The sequence below is a fragment of the Amphiura filiformis genome, chromosome 17 (genome assembly GCF_039555335.1).
Source record: "Amphiura filiformis chromosome 17, Afil_fr2py, whole genome shotgun sequence".
Classification (NCBI taxonomy): Eukaryota; Metazoa; Echinodermata; class Ophiuroidea; order Amphilepidida; family Amphiuridae; genus Amphiura; species Amphiura filiformis.
In genome coordinates, this window is record NC_092644.1 from 26989869 (window position 1) to 27016436 (window position 26568).

General features: G+C 36.9%; 1 protein-coding gene across 3 annotated transcripts; it reads left to right on the top strand.

Annotated features, from left to right (window-relative positions):
* The first annotated feature begins 63 nt into the window (after window positions 1–63).
* LOC140137552 (uncharacterized) lies at window positions 64–21577 on the top strand. Of its 3 annotated transcripts, none has more exons than XM_072159264.1 (8): window positions 64–276; window positions 4907–5133; window positions 7626–7694; window positions 10898–11049; window positions 12131–12191; window positions 16420–16542; window positions 17637–17773; window positions 19998–21577. In XM_072159264.1, exons 2-8 carry the CDS (start codon window positions 4975–4977, stop codon window positions 20482–20484), a joined length of 1188 nt encoding a protein of 395 aa, XP_072015365.1. In that variant the 5' UTR covers window positions 64–276; window positions 4907–4974; the 3' UTR covers window positions 20485–21577. The 3 variants fall into 3 exon arrangements, with proteins under 3 accessions (XP_072015365.1, XP_072015366.1, XP_072015367.1); XM_072159265.1 differs by having other exon boundaries at window positions 4911–5133; XM_072159266.1 differs by lacking the exon at window positions 64–276 and having other exon boundaries at window positions 5012–5146.
* The last annotated feature ends 4991 nt before the right edge of the window (window positions 21578–26568 follow it).

Sequence of the window (26568 nt, forward strand, 5' to 3'; positions counted from 1 at the left end):
ACGACCTGCATGACCTGCCTCCTCTGACAAGACATTTAATTTTCCTTATTTGAACTATAGAGGGCGCTCTTTCATTCGCCATTTTGTAATTTTCGAAAAAAAGTAACGAGAGAAACAAGAAAACGATGGGCCAACGTACTCACTTAAAATAAAACTGAACAGTATTTTGAGTCATCCGATAGGTGATACTGATCTTCAGGTCGAAAACTGCGGTGGACAAAGTTTATAGTTGATTGATTTCTTCGTCAATTTTCCATTTCTTGTCGCCGGCGTGAGGTAAGCTTAAAAATTTCCTAAAAAATAAAATATAATTCAAAATCTAAAATTTCACACTGTACGTGTACATCAGTACAAAAAATATTTTTTATTATTATTTTAAAGTTAATCAAGAAAGGTACTGGTAAAATTAAATAAGCAAAATAATATCCAGTTGGTTGGAAATTTATGACAGTTTGCGAAAGCGACCTCAGCAATCAGCTATCAGCTTGTATGGATTGATCGGCTTGACTCTCTGAAAACGGAAGTAAACACTGAGCATGTGTGTGAGAATCCTTCTAAATTAAAAAAACCAAAAAGCGGCCGTAAGCGCTGAAAGCTCCACGCTCTGCTTCACAATACAGCCACCTGGCTAGGCATGTTCACAAAATTTTCAAGTAGGATATTTCACATGGAAATTATTTTGTTTAAAAAGGTGATTATTTAACTTAAAAAATGAGGGGTCAACCATGTCTGTAGGTCAAAAACTAGCGAATTTAGGGGAAATGTCTGTTTTTAAAAAACTGCACTTTTCTGCGACCATCATTGATAATGCCTTACAATGACTTACTCAGTGTTCGATTTACCACCTGCATACCTGCACCAGTGCATGTAACATTCCCTCTGTGCATGCAGCTTTTCACTACCTGCCTGCACGCGTGCATGTACGATTTTAGCGCTAGCGATATGACAAGGCAATATACAAAAGTAAACAAGCAGTCAGTCCGATTTGGAAAAACCCAATCTATTTTTAGCGCAACATCCTGACTTCATTAGAAGGGCTGGGGCAAATCGCGCAATTGACAATTCCCGATACCCCTATCACGTGAGAACTGTCACTTTTTTCATTGACTTCCCTAGTCTCCTACACAGGCCAGTTTAGCGTCGGTCTGATACTTGTCGATCCTAACGCACATTCGAGATAGCCACATACAGTCTGGTCCGAGACTATGACTTCCCTTAGAGGGGCTAGCGTAATGTGATGTCATCCACCAATTCCCGATACCCTCGCACATGTAGAAGCTGTCATTTTCATTTCATTGAAAAAAAAAGAACCGAATTTAAACCGTGGGAAATATTTGTTTACATACGGAAAATAATCATGTAATTAATGTCCAGCAAAAAGGAAATAGCTCAAAAACACTTGCATCATTCTGGAAATCGTGCACCTCGTCAATCGGCGACTAGTTTTAGAACAGATGAAGCCACAGCATCCAGTGTTTTGGCTAAGAAATCGGCGAGTGATCGGCATAAAAATGACAATGACAGTGGAGCCGGGAATATTATTACAAGCTTAACTGACAATGATTGTGATTCAATGTGATTTTATGTTTGCTTTAATTTTGGTGCATGCACACTTTTTGCTGTGCATGTAGAAATTTTGGGCTACATGCACCAGTGCAGGTAGGAAAAAATTTGTAAATCCGACACTGGACTTACTGTACAAAAAAAGCATGTAATGCATCATTTTTTACCACGATGATCCATTTTAAACAAAGGCGATTTTATTTTATAAAATCTAACTTTCACTGCATGCTGACGTCTGTATCAAGAATAAAGTACCAGCACTTTTTAGACTACGTCGTCAAGTTTCTGGTGTCGAAATTTCAAATTTTTATATTTCCCTATGGGGATTACACAGTTAAGCCATTGACTGTGAGCTACTGTGGTCCAAACTTTTTGGATTGAATGTCGCCCTCTATAATAAGCAATGTGGACATGTCTAACCTGGCATAGAAATTGGCCTAGCCTAGCTACAAGTTAAGGGCTGGGGTATGAACGTTTGGACAGCATTTATTGTGGGAAATTAGAGCACATCAGACATATCGAATTGCATTCTGAATACGAAGAATGTCATTCTGATATCAAATAATTTTGATTTTTTGAAATTCGCAATTTAATACACATTTTATGGCAAATCATTAAAATTGATATTTTTGATATTTAACAGTAGGGGAGAGTGGGGTAAGTTGAGCCACTTTTTACATTTACTTTCACTACGCTCAAATAAATAAAGCAGGACCCAAATGCAGTGTTACAAATGAAACATATGTATGTTTACTTGGTTATGATACCACAAAATTGTAATCCATATTTTGCACTTTCTCACAGTGAGACGCCAAAAATCATTTGCAAATTGGCTCAACTTACCCCAACGGTGGGGTAAGTTGAGTCAGTCGCGGGGGTAAGTTGAGCCACCATAGAAATGCACAGTATATGCCATAGCTGTGAAATTCAATTTTGCCTTTTTTTAAATTGTTGTTTTCAGGCCTTTATTTAGAAAAATAGTTTGATATAGAACTAGTTTGATCTAAATATCGCATACAAGTAATTTCTGACAAGATTTTACTTTGAATAAAAAAATCGGGTTTTTCCTATGCTCAACTTGCCCCATGGCCTGTGGCTCAACTTACCCCATGTGACCCTTTTTGTCGACAACCAACCCTCCCACCTGACTAAATCTTGTTACAGTTGTAAATAGTTTTCTAAAATAGTGTTTTCATCACATCCTCAATACCCAGAATGCTATCATTTTAGCCTTTTTCTTTCTGGGTGAAACATGAAAAAAATTGGTTTTTGCCAAAAGTTCAACAAAAGTGCGAAAAATGAACTTTCTAATGCAGCTTTCTTACCCTATGTGCAAGTGATTCCATATTACACTTGAGAAGCCTCTGTTATGTCATATGGTCATGTGTCATATGGTGGGACCCCAAAATAGTGGGAGGCGTTACATTTTTCTCTCCTCTTTCAGATTTAACTTGTTGGTACAGAGCTATTCTTTGTCCAATTGCATAAAGTTTGGGCTCATTATACAGCTTGATTATTCTACTTTTCAAATATGTTTCACAATTTGAAATTATCATTTGTTTAATTAGTGAAAAATATTAAAATGTTAATGAGGATAAACCTGGAGGATAAGCGGTGGAGGATAAGCGGTGGAGGAGTACATGTATGTGCAATCTCTATGAGAAATGTTGTGGAAACATGATATCTTTTTGAATTTTAAATTTTATCATTGCCAAATTCTGTGCTATACATGCAAATCGTATCTCAAATCAAAGCTTGTTTATTCATTATTCATATTCAACTATTAGTTTGATCTATTTCATGTTTACAAGTATTTACTGAGAACCGCAAGTCACAATACCCACAATTGATCACTACACACAAATGCCAAGATTTTCAGTCACAACATGCATTTTGGCTTTAAATTGTTGTATCTTGAGAATTATACACCCTAAGATAGGAAAAGTATACATTTTTGGAAAGCATTTTACCTCAGGAATCCAAATATGCAGTTAAAATAAATGTAGGATACACTCTAAAGAAAATATTTTCAAAAATGTAATCAACATTTGGTGCGTAAAGTTACGTACATTTTTACACCCTGTATCACCACTTTGGTCAATCATAACATAGCAAAAGTATACATTTTATTAAAGCTCATAGTGTTGCCTGCCACAAAATTAGATTACATTAGAGATATTCTATATCAGTAGCAAATGCAATAAATTATCAATTTTCTAGTAAAATTAATTTTTTTCATGATATCACCCTATATATTTTCTTACACACCATGTATACCAACATCAATTTTGCATTGTTGGATTCCTTGGAACATAAGCTTTCCAAAAATGTATAGTTTTGTTGGTGTGAGATGTATAGTTTTAGACATGTATCAATTTAAGTGAAAATGAGGACAAATGATCAAAATCAGTGCTTGTAACGCAAATGTGCCCCACCATATGACACATGACCATATACAAATAAGTGGAACTGCAAAGTAAGATAAGTTTTTAATTTTCTTTCTAGAGGGGGTGGCTCAACTTACCCCCTGGCTCAACTTACCCCACTCTCCTCTTATTATATCAAAAATCATAATTAAAACATGGATTTTGGAATAAAATAAATATTGGCTCAACAAAATTAAAGGTAATTTTAAACAAACATGTTTGTTTAAATTTAATTTGATAAATTTGTAGTTTTAACCGGGTGGTCTAAAAGAAAAGATCGTCTATGAAGTGGTGTTCTGCATAGTTGTAGTAACTACAAATTTCGAACGTTTTTAGAACTTGTTCTCAAGTTGTAGATACCCCAGTAGGGTGCCTCCAGGGTTTTATTTTGACAAGATTGCATTAGTATATCTAGTAAAATACTCACTTTAGAAACCTGTGTCACTGATGTATGTCATAGTGATTGCTGAACTTATACTACACATCAGCTTTTGTCCAAAGAAATATTTAAAAAGATGATTTTTAAGTGATTTTTATGAGCAGCGAAAAGTCCACTCCACGACTACAATGTATGTACATGTAAATATGGTGATGAATGCACGCTAAATCGCGGCGGCACATACACATAGCTCCTTGGAACTCACGGTCGGAGCTGTGAGTTCCAAATCTTGGAACTAGGTTCTGCATCTGATTGGCTACTTAAATTCACCTGTGTTCGCCAAAAAATCAGGTTTGAAAAAAATTAACCAATATCATTATCGGCAGAAAAACAGGTGTCGGGGAATCCTCATAATTTTTGAATGAAAAATCATCAGTTTATTCTAGTACCATTGTGTTTTTGTCAATAGATGTCTCAAACTTCCATGGCCTATTACTTTATTTTACACTGTATAAATTATTTCTCTCTTGTTTTTCAGACAGATAGATAGTGTTGCGTCAAAAGGTGATTAGATTGCGGTCTTTTTGAGGACCCGACGGTATTATCATGCCGCCTAAAAGTAACACCCTTCCAATATGGGGTAATGAGTCCTCAATGAATCTGAACCCTCTGATCTTGACCAACATTCAGTCGTCACCGTATTTCAAGAACGAGCTGTTTAAACTGAAGACATACCATGAAGTCATTGATGAGATATACTACAAGGTAAGGGATGAAGGTGAGACCCTGGTTTCTTTGCTCTTTTTTAGTCTGACTAGCACATTATATCATGCCGTACACATTAAATAATAAGTATATGTGCCTACTAACGAGTTGCTTGGACAAGAACAAATTTTTAGGGTAGTTTAATTTGTTCACCCTTTTCATTTTTTACACAGCCGTGACGTTAGTCACGGCTGTGTCTTTTTTCTTACAGGTTCTTTCTTCTTCTTCTTCTTCTTCTTCTGTCAATTTTTACATTGCTCTAGCACTCACATGCTTACATCGATTTTGACCTAACTTAGTCACAATGATCATTCACCGTGCACCTACAAGTTACATGAAACTCATGGGGTCAAAGGTCACGCAGAGGTCATAGGGGTCAAAAACGTGATTTCAACTAAAAATGCATCTTCTCCCACAACTTACGTAGGACAGCGACGCCACTAGCACACATGCATTAATATTACCCAGTGTCTACGTGGTGTACACAGATTTGGGGTCAAAGGTCATTAAGGGGTCACTTCCGGTATAAAACGAAATACCTTCAAAAAATTTTATTAGCTAAACAAACTATAGGGCAGTAACGGTATGTTCACATCTGAGTTGCAGTTACCTAGTGTATATGTGATTTTTTTTTATATGGGTCAAAGGTCATTAAGGGGTTACTTCGGTATAAAACGAAATAACCTTTAAAATGCATCTTCTCCCACAAATTACGTAGGACAGTGACGCCACTTGCACACATGTATTGTAATTACCTAGTGTCTATAGGGTGTACACAGATTTGGGGTCAAAGGTCATTAAAGGGTCACTTCCGGTATAAAACGAAATATCTTCAAAATCTTTTATTAGCTAAGAAAAACGTAGGACAGTAACGGTATATGCACACATAAATTGTGGTTGCCCAGTGTATATGTGGTATTTTTTAATTTTGGGTCAAAGGTCATTAAGGGGTCACTTCCGGTATAAAAGCGAAATACTTATAAAATGCATCTTCTTCCACAAATTACGTGGACAGTGATACCACTTGCACACATGCATTGGTGTTACCCAGTGTATATGGGGTGTACACAGATTTGGGGTCAAAGGTCATTAAGGGTCACTTCGGTATAAAACGAAATATCTTCAAAAAATGTTATTAGCTAAGAAAAAGCGTGGACAGTAACGGTATATGCACACATAAATTGCGGTTACCCAGTGTATATGTGGTATTTTTTAATTTGGGGTCAAAGGTCATTAAGGGGTCACTTCCGGTATAAAACGAAATACTTATAAAATGCATCTTATTCCACAAATTACGTAGCACAGTGATACCACTTGCACACATGCATTGGTGTTACCCAGTGTATATGGGGTGTACACAGATTTGGGTCAAAGGTCATTAAGGGGTCACTTCCGCTATAAAACGAAAAACCTTCAAAAAAATTTTATTAGCTAAGAAAAACAAAGGTCAGTAACGGTATGTTCATATATGAATTGTGGTTACCCAGTGTATATGTGGTATTTTTTTATTTTGGGTCAAAGGTCATCAAGGGGTCACTTCCGGTATAAAACGAAATACCTTCAAAATGCCCCTACTGCCACAAGTAACATGGCATAGTGATGCCACATGCAAATGTACATTGACACTAGCCAATGTCTATGGGACTTTCATATATCTTGGGGTGGGGTCAAAGGTCAATAAGGGGTCACAGCACGGCTGTGTTCGTGGTCTTAGACCACAGCTAAGTCTAGTTTCTTTTAATTTACAAATTTCTATAATGTAAATTAGAAGAAAATGTGTTCTTGTCCGAGCAACTCATTAGTAGGCACATATGCTTGTTAACAAATTTTTACGATATGTGTGTTCAAACTTCTTATAGTGCACATGTTACACATATGATTTCCAATATATAGCCATTTATACTTGATGTAGTAATACATAGAATCTTAGCAGTACCGGTATGTGTGATGGTGCAATTTCATATTCAATCTAATATTGATAACATCATTAAGCTCTGTCCAGTAGTATAGCAAGTTAGAAAAACCTTGTGACACACACACACAGACACCCCTACATGTTTTTGCCGGCAGATGGGGACCCTGTACTGGACCGGCAAACTGGGTCGTATTTTTGCTGATTTTCTGCACCTAAGCGGGGACGTTGACCCCATTAATCTGTTATACAAACATTATACACAATTTTGTTGGATTTTGCCAATCTTTTTAACTTTTGTTGGATCAACCGGGGACTAATTCTTATATCAACTATTATTAATAGGGGACACACTCTCAAATACATTTTGATGCTGTTTGCAGTCAATTGCACATCTTAAGCGAGGACGGTCCCCGGTTGCAGTCACAGTTGAAATGTCACGTTTCATAAAAACATCTGCGTTTGTATGCACACCCCATCCAACACACTTTTAAAAACATGCAACAATTGATTGCAACAACTACCTATCATATCTATGGTTATTAAAACTTTGAAGATGAATTACTTTTTGTTGTCACAGGTTGGTCATTTAGAGCCGTGGGAGAGAGGAAGCCGTCAAACCTCTGGACAGATTGGAATGTGTGGAGGGGTGAGTAGATGGAATATAATATCAAGTTTTAAAACAAGTCTTCAACACTCATGTTTTTCATTCATGTCATCGTGGTGTTGCCGTTGGTAGCTAAATAAGTTGACTGGTTGATCCACTACTTATTGTGGACATTGCCTGAGGACGTCGGTGGTGTCCTAGGTGATTCATTTCCAGCAGAGAATCTGTTCCAAACTTAAAGAGTGCTTTAGGCTGTCTCGTCTCATGTTGAGAGTAATGCCATGTTGGATGTCTCAGTGGCTGATTTGAATCGGGTGCTAACTAATCCTGCAGGGCGTACTCGCATGTAAAGAAGGGTGATTTGTCCGCACGCTTGCGACGCAATCGCATAAACGCACTGATTTGGATCTGCCACTTCGAAATCCAACATGGCGTTACTCTCAACTTGAGATGAAACACACTATAGAGTCTAGAAGTTAAGACTTTTTTGAACAAACTGTTGTATTTTTAGTATGAACTTGTATCCAGATATTTATTCATCTCCAACTTTGTTCCTGCTATCAGAGTGCCTGTCTGAGTTCGGTTTACTTTGCTAATTCAAAAGCATTTTATAATTGGGTAAGTTTTGAGTGGCAAGGGTTGCTCGCACTCTACTTGTGGCACATATCCTCTCCTGCCGATTTTCTTGTTAAAGTGCAACTCCAATAAGTACTTGTACAACTTTTACAGTAGTATTTAAGTTGTTATTTTCAGTGGCACAGTATACACTTGTTCAAATTGATGGTTTATGCCAAACAACTGTAAGGAATACTTCATGCATTCTTGAAACAAAGTGTTATCAAATACTAACTATCAAAATTGTGTTACTGACTTGCTATGTTGTTGTTGTAACTTAAAATCCCTCCTCCAAAGGAGCACTGTGTATTACTTGTTGACGTGTCACAGCTCTCCAACACCTCAATCTGCTCCTCTTACAGCACATCAAAAAATAAATCATGTAAAAGTTCAGTTCATATAATAGTCGGCACACAGAATAATCCGGCCAAAAATAAATCTGGCATCTACAGCAAGCTGAAATGGTAACATTTGTTACTGCTGCACATGTCTAAGTTTTTGTGACCTGCTGCACGCGTCCATCTTGTGATGGATTCTACTTCCACCATAAGTACTGCGACTTGGTGGAGGGGACAAACAGATATTCACATTTGGAGCAGTCAAGAATGTGTATGGTACTGCTGCACTTCTTAAAATATATGAAAGTTTTAATAAACAATACAGTTGATGATCTTATGGAGTGTTTCTTACATTTTGTTTGGCATATATATTTTTTTCTTCAATTAAAGAAAAGGGGAACTTACATTGTAGTTGTACTATACCCAATACAGATTATCACAAAATTGTTAATTTGTAAAATCAAAGAGTCACAGTACTTCAACCTGTTGTACTTTATTCAGCTAAAAGAAAAATGAGCCTCAATTATAGGTTAATAAATGCCTATTTGGGAGTGAAATTATACAAAAGAATGCATGCGTGTTGATGTGTCCAATGCACAAGCCCTGGAGGGGGAGACACATCGACATCTCAGTACAAGTGCATTATTTTGTATAGTTTCTTGAGCAACAAGTGATAAGCATTAATCTATTTCATACATGATAAAAATCCTGTGATTTTTGGCACTTTGATGCTGTGGCTCTGAAAGTTTTCTGGAATTTGTATGTTTTTTAAACTGTTATTTTAGTAAATTACACTGCAAGCATTGCACGTAGATCTACAAACATGTGCAGTAGGTGTGCACAATTGTGTAGCATTTTATTTGATCAATTTGCACGGTGTATATTTGTTGTCACTGGTGGTATAAAGTAGAATTTAAATTTGTCCATTTCATCTATAAAGCATTTGACAGATGAAGGAAACAAGTTTGTGAAGGGATGAAATAAAAAGTTTTCTTTGTTTTTCTTCAATTCCATATATGAAGCAAGACTTGTGTAAATATTGATTGATACATGTTCATTCTTAAAAGTTCTTGTAGACAAGTAAGTTAAAGCACAATTGAGAATATGCGTACAGGGTGTCAAAAAAATAATGTTTAGTAGTAAGCCATTGAGAGGGTACTACACCAATTGCATTTTTTTTTTGCAGTAGTAATATAACTACCAAAAAGTGTACCACTTTTTGGCTTCTACCTTTAAAAGCATGTAAGCTACATTGATACCGATGCCAACAATAGAGCAAGAAGATTTGCCCCTTCATTTTGCATACCACTTTTTCCAATTTTTTTTTCGTCACAAAATGCAAAAAACAAAGAAAGAAAATTGCAATGGGTGTAGTACCACCTTAAATTAAGATTACATTTTTCGTAAGATTTATCAACATTGAACTTTAATTATGTTAATTTTGTATTACTGCTGCAATATTTTTGAAAAAGTTGTAGATCATGTTTTTTTTAATGTGTTGGTGCTATCTATTTTTAGACACGCTGTATAATCACAACAAATTTTGTAATATTGTTAGTCTGCTTAGTGTTCACTGACACTTGGTGCACATTGTTTAAATTCCTTGATGTTTCCAAGTGTGTCACTCTTTTGAAACAATGTCACCATAAAACACCATTTATAGTTCCTCCGTATACTTGTTATTAATGAGGTATGTAGAATGTAGATGCAGCTCAATTTGAGCAGTTGTGGTACCTTAACCAATCCCTCTGTCATTTGTTGTTTCTGCCATTTTCAAGGTGTTGACAGTGCACATCTCAGCAAACCCAAGTTGGGTCAATCAAAGTACTTCGCATTTGCAGTCCATTTGTTACCAGAAAATGATATGAACATTAAATTAAACCATACATTTAGTAACTGGGTTGTAACTTGCTAAAACATTAATAAACAATTAATAAACAAACAAAGTTTGTTTTAGCTGATCCAGAAAATGCACTTAATTGTATACGTTTCAGCAAACACTGTTACCTTTGTCAACACTTGATGATGAGTATATCTACAGTACAGGTCTTGGTTTTACCAGTTGATTTTCCTTATGGGGATCAAGAAACTGGGATCAAGAAAATCCCCAGATGGAAAATCAACTGACTGCACCAACTTTGTTTACTGAGTTTACTCCACCGATCCTGATGAATTTGTTTAACCAAGTAGTTTGTTTTGTCATAAGTTTATTATTAGCTGGTTATCCAAGGAGCAATTCAGTGTTGAATTGAATGCCTTTACCAATAGCTTGTATTTCTCTGTACATTATAGGTTCGAGGAGTAGGAGCAGGTGGTATTGTTTCCTCAGCATACTGTCTATTGTATAAGCTGTACACACTGAAATTAACACGTAAGCAGATCAATGGACTGCTGACACACACAGACTCGCCATATATACGTGGATTGGGATTCATGTACCTCAGGTAGGTTTGATATCACAAGAGTCACTGTTGAGCTTCAATTGAACGAGTGTAGTATTCGGCAAGGTCCTTCAGCAGTGGCTGACTGCTCTTCCTGATTATTCCTGTGTAAAAAGTAGGCCGGACTGCTATAATCCAAGATCAATTTAAAAAAGACTCATTTGAGTAAACATGACGTCCTGTCACCCAGGCCAAAAATGCCGTACTGCGCAGGTTAGCAACCAATCACACCATGCCTTTGTCCTGACGTCAGATAAAAACTTACTCTTTTTAATTCGGGCTTGGATTATATGCAAGTTGATCGGCGACTGTGATGCGATGGTGACATGATTAGTATTCAGAATCCCACTTCTGTGTTTACGCTGTAAACTGTGCCAAATCAGCAGACTGCTGAAAGACCTTGCCGAGTTTAGACTCGGAGACTTTAGACATGGAATTAGAAAATGGTGTACCTCCAAAATATTTTGCTATGTGCTCAACAAACTCTGATTTTATATGTGTGTCTGTGTTTTGTGGATTATGCGTGCTTACTGCTTAGCTCATAACAAAGTGATTGTCGTTCAATATCAGGTTTTTACCAGCAAACAAAAAATATAACAGTTCTCTCTTTCTGGGTGGTATCCATCCTACAGCCACTTTTTTGTTCATACCATCTAAAAATGAAACTTCTTTCAAACATTGGGGTAATGAGAAATATGACCTTTCAATATCTCAATTTTGATTAGGTGAGGTGGAGGAATGAGACTGTCAATGGGCTATTCCATTTATTAAAAATCCACACTGCCCCTTTGGAAGATTTAGCTAAAGTATTCTACAGAGGGAGTAGAAGTTTTGAATAGAATAGGTAATTGGGTAACTTCCATTTGAAATACTCACTCCAATTGTGGAAGATATAGATAAAGCCATAATACAGGGGAAGTATGGGTTTCAAAATGATTAGCTCTGACCAATTACATTTGAAAAACATACTCCCCATGTGCAAGATATTTCCAAAATCTTCCACAGGGGTAGTGGGGATTTCAACTGGAATAGCCCAATCAGGTCACCCACCATTAATTGGTGACGTTATCTGGTTTGTTTCTAGGTATACACAACCTCCTCAAGATCTGTGGGAGTGGTACGAGGAATACTTGGAAGACGAGGAGGTAAGATTCACTCCATTTGACCCAGTAATCTATAAACGATGACATTTAGTGTCAAAAAGCATAATTGATTGATAACACAACTTTGTATTTGGTCGGCTTTCAAACGATGACATTTGGTGTCATAAAAAGCATAATTGATTGATAACACAACTTTGTATTTGGTCGGCTATCAAACGATGGAATTTTGTGTCATGAAAAGTATATTTGATTAATGCTCAAATTTTTATTTGGTCCCTTCGCATTATGTGGAAGATTTATGGTGTATGTTGAATACGACATGTTGAATAGACCATTCCTGTAATTGGCCCCTTCCTGCCGTCGATGGGGGAAATATTAACATCACATTGATATCACATACTATAAAACAGCGAAAACAATGTCAAGAATGATATCGCATGATTATAAAATAACCAAAAATGATACTCTTCTTGACCTTGCTTCGCTACCCAGTAATATGTGATATCGGTGTTTACCCCATCCACGGCAGGAAAGTGCCAGTTATGGGAATGGTCTATAAGAGAATAGATTAGTTAAGTTGAAATAAGGTTAAACTGATTTCACAGCAAAGAAAGTTCAGATTTACTCACCATTATCCATCATAGGACGCAACAAGAATGGTAAATAGGAGCAAGATTGGCGATTAGCAATTAATCTTTCATTTGCAATATAATCAAAGTTTAATGTTGATTAACGAATCCACCGATCATCATTTAGTATGGACAGGGGCATATTTCAACAGATATTAAAGCAGGAGTTTTAGGAATTTAGATATTTTACAAATTGATGGTTTTAACTGAGTCTTTACCAAAATAGTTTTTGATCAAGCATATTTGTAGAATATAGCGCTCTGTTTCTATGTTAACACAGTTTCATTTTCAGCAAGCAGATAAAATAATTTTTCACGGTGAGTACCATGTCAACAATTTTACTTAATATGTAATGTTTATACCTCTAGACATTTAACCCATTATTAGAATATGAATACGTTTTGGACAACAAAAAGTCTTAGTGATATACATACTTTTTGAACACTGATATAAATTGATAAAGACAAAGAATCGACAGTTTAAAGTGCTTAATATGGAAAGAATGCATGCAAAGACAAAAGTATTAATACCGTAAAATTAGCTTTGTTAAAAACCACTTTTATAAACTTTTTAAAAGTCTACATTACCGTTACCATCCCCAATGATTGGAAAATGTATGTGCTGCTTTTCATCATATCTCCTTTAAAGTGTGTAAATAATTAAGTATCGAAATTGTAGCTCCTGAATGTCATTTAAAGTTAAAATTTTGCTCTTCCACACATATTACATACCCCTTGATAAAGTCCCCCCTATTCCATCTATTAATCGTACTCCCCAGTGACACTTACACTGTTGTCTTATGACTCCACTTGTAGGTACGTTACCATGGTTACATCCATGTACACTAGATCTGGACCAACAAGGTTACCATGCAAATAACCGTTGCCAAGCAGCAGTACAACCGGTGTGGACTGGTGCGAGCTTGTTGGGCCTACCCCGCCCTCTTTGAATGAGGTTAAAACCTACAACTTTACACAATCAGTCCTAAGTACTGTTTGTGGGGTGCAATATATATTTTATTTATTATTATTGTTATTATTTTTTATTTTTTGATATTTTTGATATACATCTACAAAGAGATATTTATATATATACTTAGCAAAATTCAATCCAAAAATTGGAATTTTTGTATGATGGGCAATTTGAGAGAAAACAATTCTAATGCTTCTTAAAAAATTATGCATGGAAATGAATCTTGCAGCCACCCACTGTTTCAAGAGAAAGATAATGGCCAAGTTACGGCATCAATCAAAAGACTTGAAATCTTTGTTGAGAAAGATCTGGTTTTCTTTAGCTAGGATGTATTTCAAAAGGCTTGGGACCAGGTTTCACAAAGATCAATTGAAATGGAGAAGTTGTAGATCTTTATGGCAGTTTCCAAAACAATAGCCACTTGTACTGCTTGGTCTAAGGCTTGTCTTTAAAGTTTCAGTTACTTTTGAAACCAGGTACAGATGTTTATTCACTAAAGATTTCAATTTTTTTGTTCCATGCACTTACTTGACCATGACCTTTCTTTATGTCCAGTCTTAGCTGGATCATGGATGGTACAGGATTGTATTTCTGTCTTTTTAAAATAAGTGCTGAAAACAGAATTGTTTGTTTCAATTATTACGATTACTGCATATTTTTCAGTTACCAAGTGAATTGATGTTTAGATGAAATTTGAAAGGCCAAAGTGCATTTGCACATCGTCAGCCTGCTACGCTAAATGCCTAAGACATTTTTACATGTTTCTCATTTGTAATTTCCAGTCGCATTTTTCATTAACTTGTGGAATACATCTCTTTTGATGTATTCCACAAGTAAATGAAGAATGCGGCTGGAAATTTGATTAATTATGGGTTTATTACTCAGAAAATCAAAATTGCTAATGAGAAACATGTAAAAATGACTTAGGCAATTAGCGTAGCAGGCTGACGATATGCAGAAATACTTCTGTGATTTTTTTAAATTTAGTTGTATAAGTTACTATGTTTATTTGCTTATTCAGGAATATTACTCTGATTTTTTTATTGTTGTAAATTTGATAAAAAATATGTGTGATGTTCAGTAAATGGGTGTTATGCTGGTTTGATAGTGTCATGCCATTTGCCCCCTTACAGTTTGTTCAGCTTATATAAGGCGGAAATTATTCAGCTTTTGTTACTGCGCATGTCAATAAAGTCTCAACTCACGCTCATGTAAATTTACATAAGCGTGTGCCATTCGCGCATTGCGCAACGCACAACTAGCATAAGCATTGCACCCAATTGCGTGCATGCCATTCTATATCAATACACAGTGTTATGAGTCTTGTTTTTCTGCCTTATATAAGTTTTAGTTGCCTGTTAACTTTTTCTGGAAGCGACAGTCACCAAGCAGCAGCGGCATGACTCTTAAATGCAAGCCTTGTCGCTCTTTCCTCATTAGAAAAAAATGATATCCTGCGCCATAAGCCACTTTTAGCAAGGCGATGGAATGATTGATATCAGCTTACCGCTGGCATTTCTGACCTGATTGCGTACTGACGTAATGATGATGCGTACTGACGTAAAAATCATCATTAAAGCTGCAAGCTGCATGACACTCTGAAACCAGCATTACTGCTTCAAACAAATACAGAGTTTTGTATTTTATATCTATGGAAAACTCAAATCAGAAAATTAATTACCAGATACTTTGTATAGGTCATTATGATCAAAACTATTATTCAAAACATTTGGTTACAGGATGTAACTTTTCAGGCATTTGCATTTGTTAGTCTAAATTTCCACACTTTTCTATATTTTCAGCCCGTTTGAGGCTTTATAGGCCCAATTCACACACTTTTCCCCTGCCTGGAAAGTCACTTCAGCCCACTTACATCTATGTGGTTCTTTTACAAGCCATACACTGCATAAGATCCAGTTTGTGAAGTTACAAAACATTCAAGAGATTTGAAGGCTGATGCTATTTAAAATTAAAAACTTGTTTCGCTTTAAATTCTAAGAAAACCAATCTTTTTTGAAGCCATTTTCAAAACCATTATTATTTTCTGTTTAACATTGCAAATATTGATCAGTGATGTATTCTCCTTTACCAAATATAGTATTCATCAATGCTGTATTCTCCCTTAACCTTGCTGTATAGTGGGAAATTTGTGTGCAGTTTAAATTTCACTGCTCCTCCCTGTTAATTTCAGATAGATCTGAGCATTATTACCTAAATACAATCATTAGGATATCATATACTGAAAACACCAAAGGTCTAGCACACTTGGTTCTAAAGTTATGAAGTATTGTGATGCTTATTTTTGTACATATTTTGTGTTTCACTCCATATTTTTGCCAATTTCAAATTTGCCGTCTTTGGCCCCCATGGACCAGATCGTGTCACATATATTCTTGTCCCTAAATCATTAATATGCAGCTTTTTGAAACTTTAACTGTTTCTGTCGTAGCATTGGAAAAACTACCAAAACAAACACTGCCAAAATTTCTTGCTATACAGTTGAGTACTTGTTAACCTTGTAGAGATTTCTTTGCAGCTGGACCAGCATGTTGTAAATATGAACTCCCAATACCAACATTTTCCATCCAATCTTATAATGTTGCAATTACTAATATACATTTCTTCCCTTTTTTTTCCCTTCCTTCCTTCTTTTATTGTTTAAATCACAGGAAATTGATTGCAAAGCGGGTGGTGGGTCTACCATGACTATTGGTGAAATGCTGCGCAGTCTTCTCACCAAATTAGAGTGGTACTCAACTCTGTTTCCTCGCATTCCGGTGCCAATTATGAAGGTATGAAACTGTACTTTTCTCTTCACATCAAGATTCTTGTGCTTTTTTAGCCACATGTTTATTCAATTGGCTATTCCATTTAAAATCCACACTACCCTGTGGAAAATTTTTGATATATCTTCCACAGGGGGAGTATGAATTTCAAATGGAATAAACACATTAACCATCTCTATTTGAAACACACCCTCCCTCTGTGGAAGATTCAGGTTGAATCTTTCTCAGAGGGTGTATAAAGTCCAAATGGAGCTGCGTAATTTGTTAATTCCATTTGAAAATGAAATTCATACTCCCCCTAGATGGAAGATATTTCTAAAATCTTCCACAGGGGTAGTGTGGATTTTAAATGGAATAGCTCAATATTTGAATCAAGAGTAGGAGCCAGATTAATAATGTTCTGTTCACAGAAGATGAAAGTTTTGTTTTCAGAAATGAGAGAAACAAAATAATGCATGTGTAGTCTTTACGTTAGTAACTCATTTCTGATCTTAGCCTAGCCTCTTATTGTCTGTGTGATGCAACATTGTTATACAAACCAGTCTGCGCTTGATTTGGAGGTTAATAACTGCGCATCGGTTATTTGGAGGACATTGTGAAAAATCTAAACATTTTGCCTTTGGAACCGAGGGATATTCCAAGGTCCAAAGCAAAATGTTTAGATTTTTCACAATGCCCGACATATTACCGATGAAAAGTTATTAACCTCATTCATAACCGTCACTTTAATCTCTTCACCTTACAAAATAACACAAAATGTTGCTCAAAAGTTTATAAAAATAGATGATTTTTACATCTTCCCTTTCCAAAAATCGATCAGGCTAAAACAGGACGACCAATAGCAAAAGTGCGTATCACAATCTGTGCAAATATGGTAGCGCGCAATCCAAATACGGCAGCCAGCACACGCGCAGTTTGTTCGATGCACATCAACACCAAATGCCGGTCAATTGTGTGCGATATTGGAACTATTACACATTTTGTGGTCAATTGTGAGATATTAATGACCTCGATTTGCATTCACGTTTTCACAAATAACTAAATGTAATTGGATCGCATGCATCGCGTTTATTAATGAGGTTATGAATTGTTATTGACAGGACATAGAACGCAAGATGACGGTTTGGAGGGCACAGCACTTGAAAGCAGCATTGGAAATTAAAGCAGCAGAGGAAGCAGCACAACAAGCTGAAACATCTGAGAGACAGGCCAGCAGAGAGAGGGCGATACCTCGCAGGTAAGTCCCTGGCGACCAGAAGGCCTTAGATCAATCATGATTAATTTACCACAAGTAATTGCAAGATTGATTGGAAGTCTTTAACCCTATGAGAACTACCTGCCGATTGGCCAAAAAGAAGTTTTCATTATCAATTGGCCAATCAGCAACATTGTTAGAATAATTTCACCACGCAAAAAAATTGGGGTGAATTATTTGCAAAGCTCTATTCTGATTGGTGATTAAAGTGAAGATATCATGTAATTGACCAATCAGAGGCAATGTTAGATAGGCAGGTAGTGCTCAGGGGGTTAAGGAACAGACCCCTGGATTAAATATTTGTTGGCCTATGCGGGGATACCTTATGGCATGATTTGTGAGGCTAGCAAGTTAGACCCAATGATTTGTGAAAGTTACTGGCTTGCAGGCCTGGAAAAAAATGTTAATTTCCTGGGAATATGAGCCAAATTTCACAAACATTTCCTGTGGTTTTCTTTATTTGGGAAAGCAGACTTTCCCTTGAAATACTAAGAAGACCCAAGTATGGGTTATTCCAGTTGAAATAAATACACTCCCTATGGAAGACATTCATGACCTTAATCTTCCACACAGGGAGTGTGAATTGTGACACGATCTGGTCCATGGGGCCAAAGGCGGCAAATTTGAAACTGAGATAAAGGTAAAAATATGGAGTAAAAAACAATAAAATACATAAGAAAATAGACATCAAAAACTTAATAATAATAATAAATAAGCATTTATAATGCGCCATTTATCTAGAAAATTAAATCTAATCCAAGGCGCAAACTCATAACTTTAGAACCAAGTATGCTAGACATTTGGTGTTTTCAGTAAATGATAGACTATTTTATGTACAGGGTGTCCCAGAATGATTTGTACCGTGTTTGCAAAAATAACTAAAAATGGAAGACGGGCAGTGTATCTATTTTTGATACCAGCATTATAATGTTGGATATGTCTGCTACCTATTCTGTTAATTTCAGCACGCTACCTTTATTTGTTTTGGCGTGGCATGCAATAATGTAAAATCGATGAAAAACGACTCGCATACCTTTGAAAAATGGCACGATACGATGAAATGAAGAACGTGGGATGTTTGGCACAGCATTTCGACGACAACTACTGTTGGGGTTGCGCCTTAAAGCTTGCCGGACAGCTGCAATGTTCGCTCTAGTTCTTACAGTCTTACGAGCACCTGAAGCTTCACTCTGCCGATTCCTGACAGTTCCGTGCTCGTCAAAGTTCTTTACGTTATACACTATCGCCTAATGAATCTTCTTTGCGCCTCAATATAGCTGCCGGTTTGCCAGTAAGTTTTTGAAAGAAATCCACGCTGCTGTACAGTAAATTGAGGAGCCGACTTTTCTGTACCACAACCAATTCGATCTCTGCAAGCATTTCAAATGACATGGACCTCACACCACAATAACTATATTTAAAACTACCGCCAAAGAGAGAATTGGATTAGGCCACAAATCCTTAATTCCATATAATGATTGCTTCAGTAACGTCATAAATAATAGATAGATATCGGCTATTTAGTGGAAATATGAACAGGGCACAACTAAAATACCTGCATAACTTTTTCCAAATAACTTTGTGCTGAACGGTTAGTAATGTTACAGATTTTCAAAATAGGTTGCGTTGTCAAAACTTAGAATTCATCATTTTTACGCAATCTTCTATAACTTCTACTAGAAACGTCAAATTTTTAAAAACTAAAAAATCTGAGAAAGCTAACTATATGTAGAACTTAAAATGCAAAACAATATAACCATTCAACATGCCCTTCATACCTAAAAAATTCCATCTTTCCCGGTACAGATCATTCTGGGACACCCTGTATAATGTAAAAATTGCAGTAACTCAATTTTCAAAAATGCCTCCTTTGGCCCCCACGGACCAGATCGTGTCACATTTTCAAATGGAGTCATTTGAAATTCACACTTCCTGTGTGGAAGAATAATGCATATCTTCCATAGGGGGTGTATGGATTTCAACTGGAATGGCCCAATGAGCTTCACTTTTTCCACTACAAGAACCACCAGCCCAAAACATGATTGCTCAGTGATTTGTATTCAATGTTTGGATAGTTGGCAGTTTCATAATTTTACAATAGTTGTATGTTATCCTCTTCATATCTGTTATACAAAGGGGGGAAATTATCTTATTTATTTTGTTATCTTTGATCACTTTATGTGTAATTATTATTTTTGCCATGCAGAACACCTAGTCCACATCGTAATCATCGCAGTCAGAGCAAAGAGCAAGGAGAGAGAAAACGACATAGAAGTCGAAGTAAAGAACGCAGACCCAGTCCGGACAGGGAACACAGACACGGTAAAGACCGCAACAGGGAACGTAGGCACAGTAGAGATCGCGATAGAAGGCAGCGTAGTCGTAGCAGAGATAGAAATCACAGAGACCATCGGGATCGTAGGGAAAGGAGACGAAGCAGGAGTAGAGAGCGAAGACGAAGCAGGGAGCGACACCGCCCAAGTCCATCATCACACAATCATCGTCAGAGAAGCCGCGAACGCGAGAGAGGCGGTGAGGGTGGCGACGATTTCGCAAGGGCACTACAGAGGGAGCGGGATAGGCAACAAAGAGAAAGAGATAGGAAGGATCGGAGAAGCAGGAGTCGAGATCGTAAACATAGGTCTCGTAGTAGGAGTAGGGAAGCAAGCCACAAGAGCAGCAAAGAGAGGTAATGCTACGGAAAGCTGTTATTGTGTGTATATATACGGACTACTTAGTTCAATTTTTGCTATGAGCTAAAAGTTACATATTCTGATACATAAAGACACTTTTTAAAAGACATTTTTGTGTTTGGTTGGCACTCTTTGGAAATGGCATTATCCATTATGACATAGCAAAAACAGTAAGTTATTAGCATTTTTATCGAAGGTGAGCCTTTTGAGACTTTACATGTACCAGGACGTTAGATTTAGTATGAAGTTACTGTCTGATATAACACTTGAAGTAACACTTCATCGCTGGGGTTTTTTTCCTCCCCAACAACTATTTTCACTTGTGAAATGTTAAGGTAGCATTTTGAATATTGAAATTGGAAACCTTGTAATCACCAAACACATTTGTTCTGTACACCTTAAATGTTTTGAAGACTGTAAAAATAGATTCTGTATAAAGCATACAACACACTTAACAAAATAAGCTAAGTTAAAAGCAAGCAGGTTGTTGAAGTAACCAAAGCAGCAACAAAAAAAAACCAGATGTGTATTGCATGTCAAACTCGAGGGGGGACTTTTGGCTGAAATTTCTTCCAAATATTCCAATTTTAGCTTCATATTTAATTGGGCATCTTTTGTGTCTAGCTCAATGACATCCTATTCCAATAAATCCTGGTTAAAGATATGGTAAACCTGCTTAAAGATATGGTAAACCTGGTTAAAGACATGGTAAACCTGGTTAAAGATATGGTAAACCTGGTTAATGATATGGTAAACCTGCTTAAAGATATGGTAAACCTGGTTAAAGATATGGTAAACCTGGATAAAGATATGGTAAACCTAGATAAAGGTATATATCTATCTTATTAGAGAGTCACTAGCCTATGCTAACATAATTCAGTTTTATGTAAAAATTGTAAATTGTGCCTACAGATAAAAACCAATGGAAATAATAATCATAAAATTTGTAAATACCATGCTATTTTTGTATGGAGTCACATAGCATAGAATATAAAGCAGGGTTTGGTGCTAACTGGACCTTTGGGGAGTATTAGGACCTCTATTATGGATGTCACTGCTTACATACTAAAGAGAGTGTGGAGCCGTAACTGGACCCAAACGTAGCACAATAGTATTTTTATTCATGGTGAATCAGTGCTTATTTCATTGGGTGTTTGCTCAAAGCGCTGCATTTAAAGATGCCACACAGATGCATGTGTGAAACAGCTGCCTTAACATGTTGATGTCACTGACTTGTTGAGAGTAAAAATACTGTTCACATTGTGTCAAGCCAATTTCAACAACTCTTGTTGTTAAACGGTGATGAATCCACAGTAGTGGATATGCGAACGCAAGTTAATGGAAACGCACATACGCATTATGCGTAAAATTTGTGTGGAACTTGTGTGTGCATACACGCTTACACTTTTTTTTTTTTTTTTAATCTATATAATACTGGAACTAAAATTTGCAACTCGCTTTGCTACGTGATACCAAAATTCACCAGGCATATGATTGATGATGGTGTGACGTCAGTACAGCCCTCGAATTAAGGATCTGAAGGGGCACGGCAACTTTTTTCATGTTTTTAGGGCAAGTTGATAATTGCCGTGGATTTTCACTGAAAAGGCAAGGCAGCACAGCAATTTGTAATATTTCAAAAGGGCATCAAGGCAACTGTTGAAAATTTGAGAAGGGCACCAAGGCAATTTTTCAAAAGCGAATAGATGCATTACCGTCAGCTGAATTCGACACCAAAAGTAAAATTCGACTCTCAACTTTACACTTAAACTAACCTGATTGCTTAAAAAACCTGCTTTATAATAAAAAGCAATCAAAAATCAACAGTTTAATTTTGCGATCCCTAGTTCTGAGCTGCAAAACTGACTCGAAACAGCGATGAAACAGCTGTAACTTTGGTAATAATATTGATCAAATTCGCCGGGATAAAAACTATTTCGTGCAAAACATATCTAGAGATGGGCTCACATGTACATGATAAGACGTTACCGGAAGGTTATCGCCATCGGTTTGCAATGGGAAGTCAATGTTTGATAAGATCATGATAAGATTTGCCCAGCGCTCAGATTTTGTTCATGACACGAGGTCGAGGAAGCTTTAGTTACTAACAGCGTTTCTGATTGGTCGATAGTACGTTGAAGGTATTTCTCTGACCAATCGAGTAAATGAATAGCAACCAGATAATGTATAAAAGCCGATGTGATTGGCTGAATATGTAAGCTTACGTAGGGGTAATGAATATTAATTCACAACAAACTATTGTGTATACTGTGATTGATAGCTGGGTTACGATGCTCAAAATAGCGATCATGTTCAAGATTTTCGATTTAATTTTCCACAATTTTGCGGGGATTTAACCAGTACTTGTTAATGATTTTATAATGAAAGGGCAGGGCTGGCCGGCTAGGGCACCCACGGCAACATCATTTAGGGGCACGGCAAGTGACTGCCGTCGGTAAAGGACATATTTTGAGGGCATTACGGCAATGGGGGTGGGCACCCACGGCAATATGCCGTCGGTGCCGTGGGTTAATTCGAGGGCTGCGTCAGTAGTAGATTAATTTTTAAAATAAATGTTTTAAACTACTGGATAAAAAGTCTACACCATATATACATGCTTACATGTTGAATTCATTATTTTAAGGGAAGCAGCTAAACATTGCCATTTTATTCTGTAGTGTTTATTGCTAATATTAAGAGAAACCAACTTGACCCTGATCGATCTGTTATAATGTTGAGTAGCAATGACTAACTGACATTCCTCATGTAATAATCATGTGAATTGGACGATCTTTAGCTTGTTTTCATTGTTGAAAGGGATTCAATCATGTTACACAGTGGTCCATTCGAAATTAACAGCTCTGCACAAAACGCATAGCTACAACTCATAGCTGCCCTTGCGATAAAAAGATGTGTGTGTTGTTTATTTATAATGAACCACTGTGTACCATTGAATCCGTAAGTGAATTTGAATGTTTATATAATTAAATGTGTGCATGTTTTGAACTCATCCTGAAGATGAACATTGGGCTATTCCATTTAAAATCCACACTACCCTGTGGAAAATTTTGGAAATATCTGCCACAGAGGGAGTAAGAATTTCAAATGGAATGAACACATTAGGCAGCTCCATTTGAAACTTGCCCTTCCCTCTGTGAAAGATTCAGATTGAATCTTTCTCAGAGGGTGTATGAAATCCAAATGGAGTTGCCTAATGTGTTCATTCCATTTGAAATCATACTCCCTCTGTGGAAGATATTTCCAAAATCTTCCACAGGGGTAGTGTGGATTTTAAATGGAATAGCCCATTATTTGAAGAGCACAAGGATGATACGATGACACTATTACTAGCAGATTTTGTCTGCATGTTCTTATCTATGATTGTATATTTAAGTACCACTTAAACAATTTTGTAATGAAGGTATTTTAGAGTTCACATCTCTGTAAGTTAACAATATTGTGTGTGTTTGTAAAGTTTTTATATTCAATGGATGAAGGTACTTGGAGATTGGTGTTATTCTGAAGTAAATATAATGTATTAGCTAAAGATATAAATGTGGTATTTATGTCTATGGGTGCATTTCTGCAAAGAGATAAAGCACTAAGCTATGATGAAATATATGATGGATGAAGTATGTTTGGTTCTTGATTCCAACCAATGGTAACTAAAACACCCTGTCTCGAAAAGTAAAGTTGCTTGAGTTCCCAACTGACCTGAGTTTAGACATCTGACTCAACATTTAGGAGTATTACCGGACCCGTAGTTTCCTGTCAATTTAAATAACAAATTGTTGCAATTTTGAATCAATAGTAAGCTGAAATATCCCTTTTGAAACCTGAACCATTACACAGACACCATTGGAAGGTACACAACCGGATTCCTATTGCAGCTGACTCCAGAGGGACACTGCTGCACAGCTACTTTGCAGCCACTCTAGTAGCAGTGTAGCACCAATCTGGAACCAGTGCGTGTACTGTATGTGTGATTCCGATGTGTGTACTCTAGAACCCACCCAGGTACTCTATAAGAGTACCAATGAATTTCTGCTTAAAGGGGTTGTTTTTGCTCACTGAACCTGTTAAAAGCAATCTAAACTTGCCATTTCACTTATTACCTGTACCCACAGAATTAGAGAAGGAGAACCGGGACTCTCTATTCGCCACTTGCACGGTTCCGCCATTATGCACTATATGCGGGGAGAGCCTCGAACTGGCAGCATACATGAAATGAAGAATTACGTAACCTTACACAGAATGTTATATGACTGGTTCAATTCCCATTCATGTATGCTGCCAGTTCGAGGCTCTCCCCGCATATAGTGCATAATGGCGGAACCGTGCAAGTGGCGAATACCGCAACGGACAATCGCGCTGTCAGCTATGGGGAGAAATTTGTGGGTATTCGGGTCCTTGCCAACGGTGCGCGGAGACGAACAAAAACAATTCTGCGTCACATCTGAAGTGTCTTGGTACTCGCGTACAGGTCACATCAAGTGCGTCTCTCAAATGCGCCCTTCATCCATGTCGCGCTTGCATGACAACAAAGGCCTCGGGTTCATTCCGTGTGAAACCGTATACCCCAAATTTTTGCTCCATGCCTGCATCAAGATGGCGGTCAAGTCCCGATTCTCTGTCTTTAATTCTGTGCCTGTACCAGAAAATTTAAGATATTTATGTTTTTATTATTATGTTTTTGTTATCCAGGTTATGTATGGAGGGCTTGTTTCAACACTATATCATCTCTATTTTTGGCCATTGAAGAATTTTGGCCTCATAGGCCTTTGCATAAGGCTATGTTTCACTGATCTATGGCTTTATTGGGGTTGGATATATTGACATCAATCTGTTTTGTCACTAGACATGCTAGTATTTTCTGAAAATAACAAAATCTCATTTCGCCAAAAATAGAGATGGGGCATTGTTGCACGGAGCCCTCTATTTCACCTAGTTCAGGACGCTTGTATTATAGTTCATGACTCTTATAAATGTAAATAATGTAATGTAATGGGCTATTCCAATTGATATCCATACACCCCCTATGGAAAACAGGACCTTAATCTCCCACATAGGGAATGTGAATTTCAAATGCGGTTTCCTGAATGGGCGATTCCGTTTGAAATTCACACCCCCTGTGTGTGTGGTAGATTAAAGGTTATGTCTTCTATAGGGTGTATGGATTTCAACAGCCCAATGTAACTAAATTTCAGTTGAAACACTTTTGTACTTTTCTGTAGTATTCTGCAGATAACTGTTCTTATATCATCAGTTATTTGCCTTATTTAAAAGTTATTCCAAGTTTTTTATTCATTGCACGTTTTGATTTTCTATGTGACCATTCAATATTCTAACAATTTGGCTGCTTGTCGACAATTAAGTAACCTTCATAGTTTTATGTTGTACAAACTCAATAGTTGGTTCAGTATGAGGTGGAACATGACCTATACCAAAATGCATGAATCTTACAAAAAGGGGGGTAAAGGTCATGTTTGCAACGCCTGGGGATACTCAAGTTTATGCAAGCATAAGTAGAACATACTGTAAGTGTTAGGTATCATTTATAGAAAGATGGAACATGATTTTGGACAGGGTGCAAAAATGGTAATAGATGGGGTCATGATGCCACTGATGCTGGAATTTGATATGATGATATACTTTATCTTTGGTGATGCATGGTAAGTTTGATTTCAAACGCCGTACGCTGGACCTGAGATAAACATCTCAGGTATAAACCAACCCCATATATATTTTGATGTGTGCAATCTAAACCTGACCTGACAATACCAGGTCTGACAGAAACTATAGAATTAACCCAAAATTCAAAATTGAGTTCTGATCACTCGGGCAGGTTTGGGTACCTGCCGCACCTATCCTTACTGCTGTGATCCTTACCGTGCACCAACTTTGATTAGGCAATGCAAAATATAAATGTTTTTTTACTATATTTAAATCTATTGTGTTGTTAACACTGTATTTCATGTTGACTTCATAGTAAATGTTCAGAAGATGGTGCGCTAGGCTGTATTTCTTTTTTAAGTTAAATCAAACTATGAAATGACACGCCACTAATTGCAACAGAATCATTTC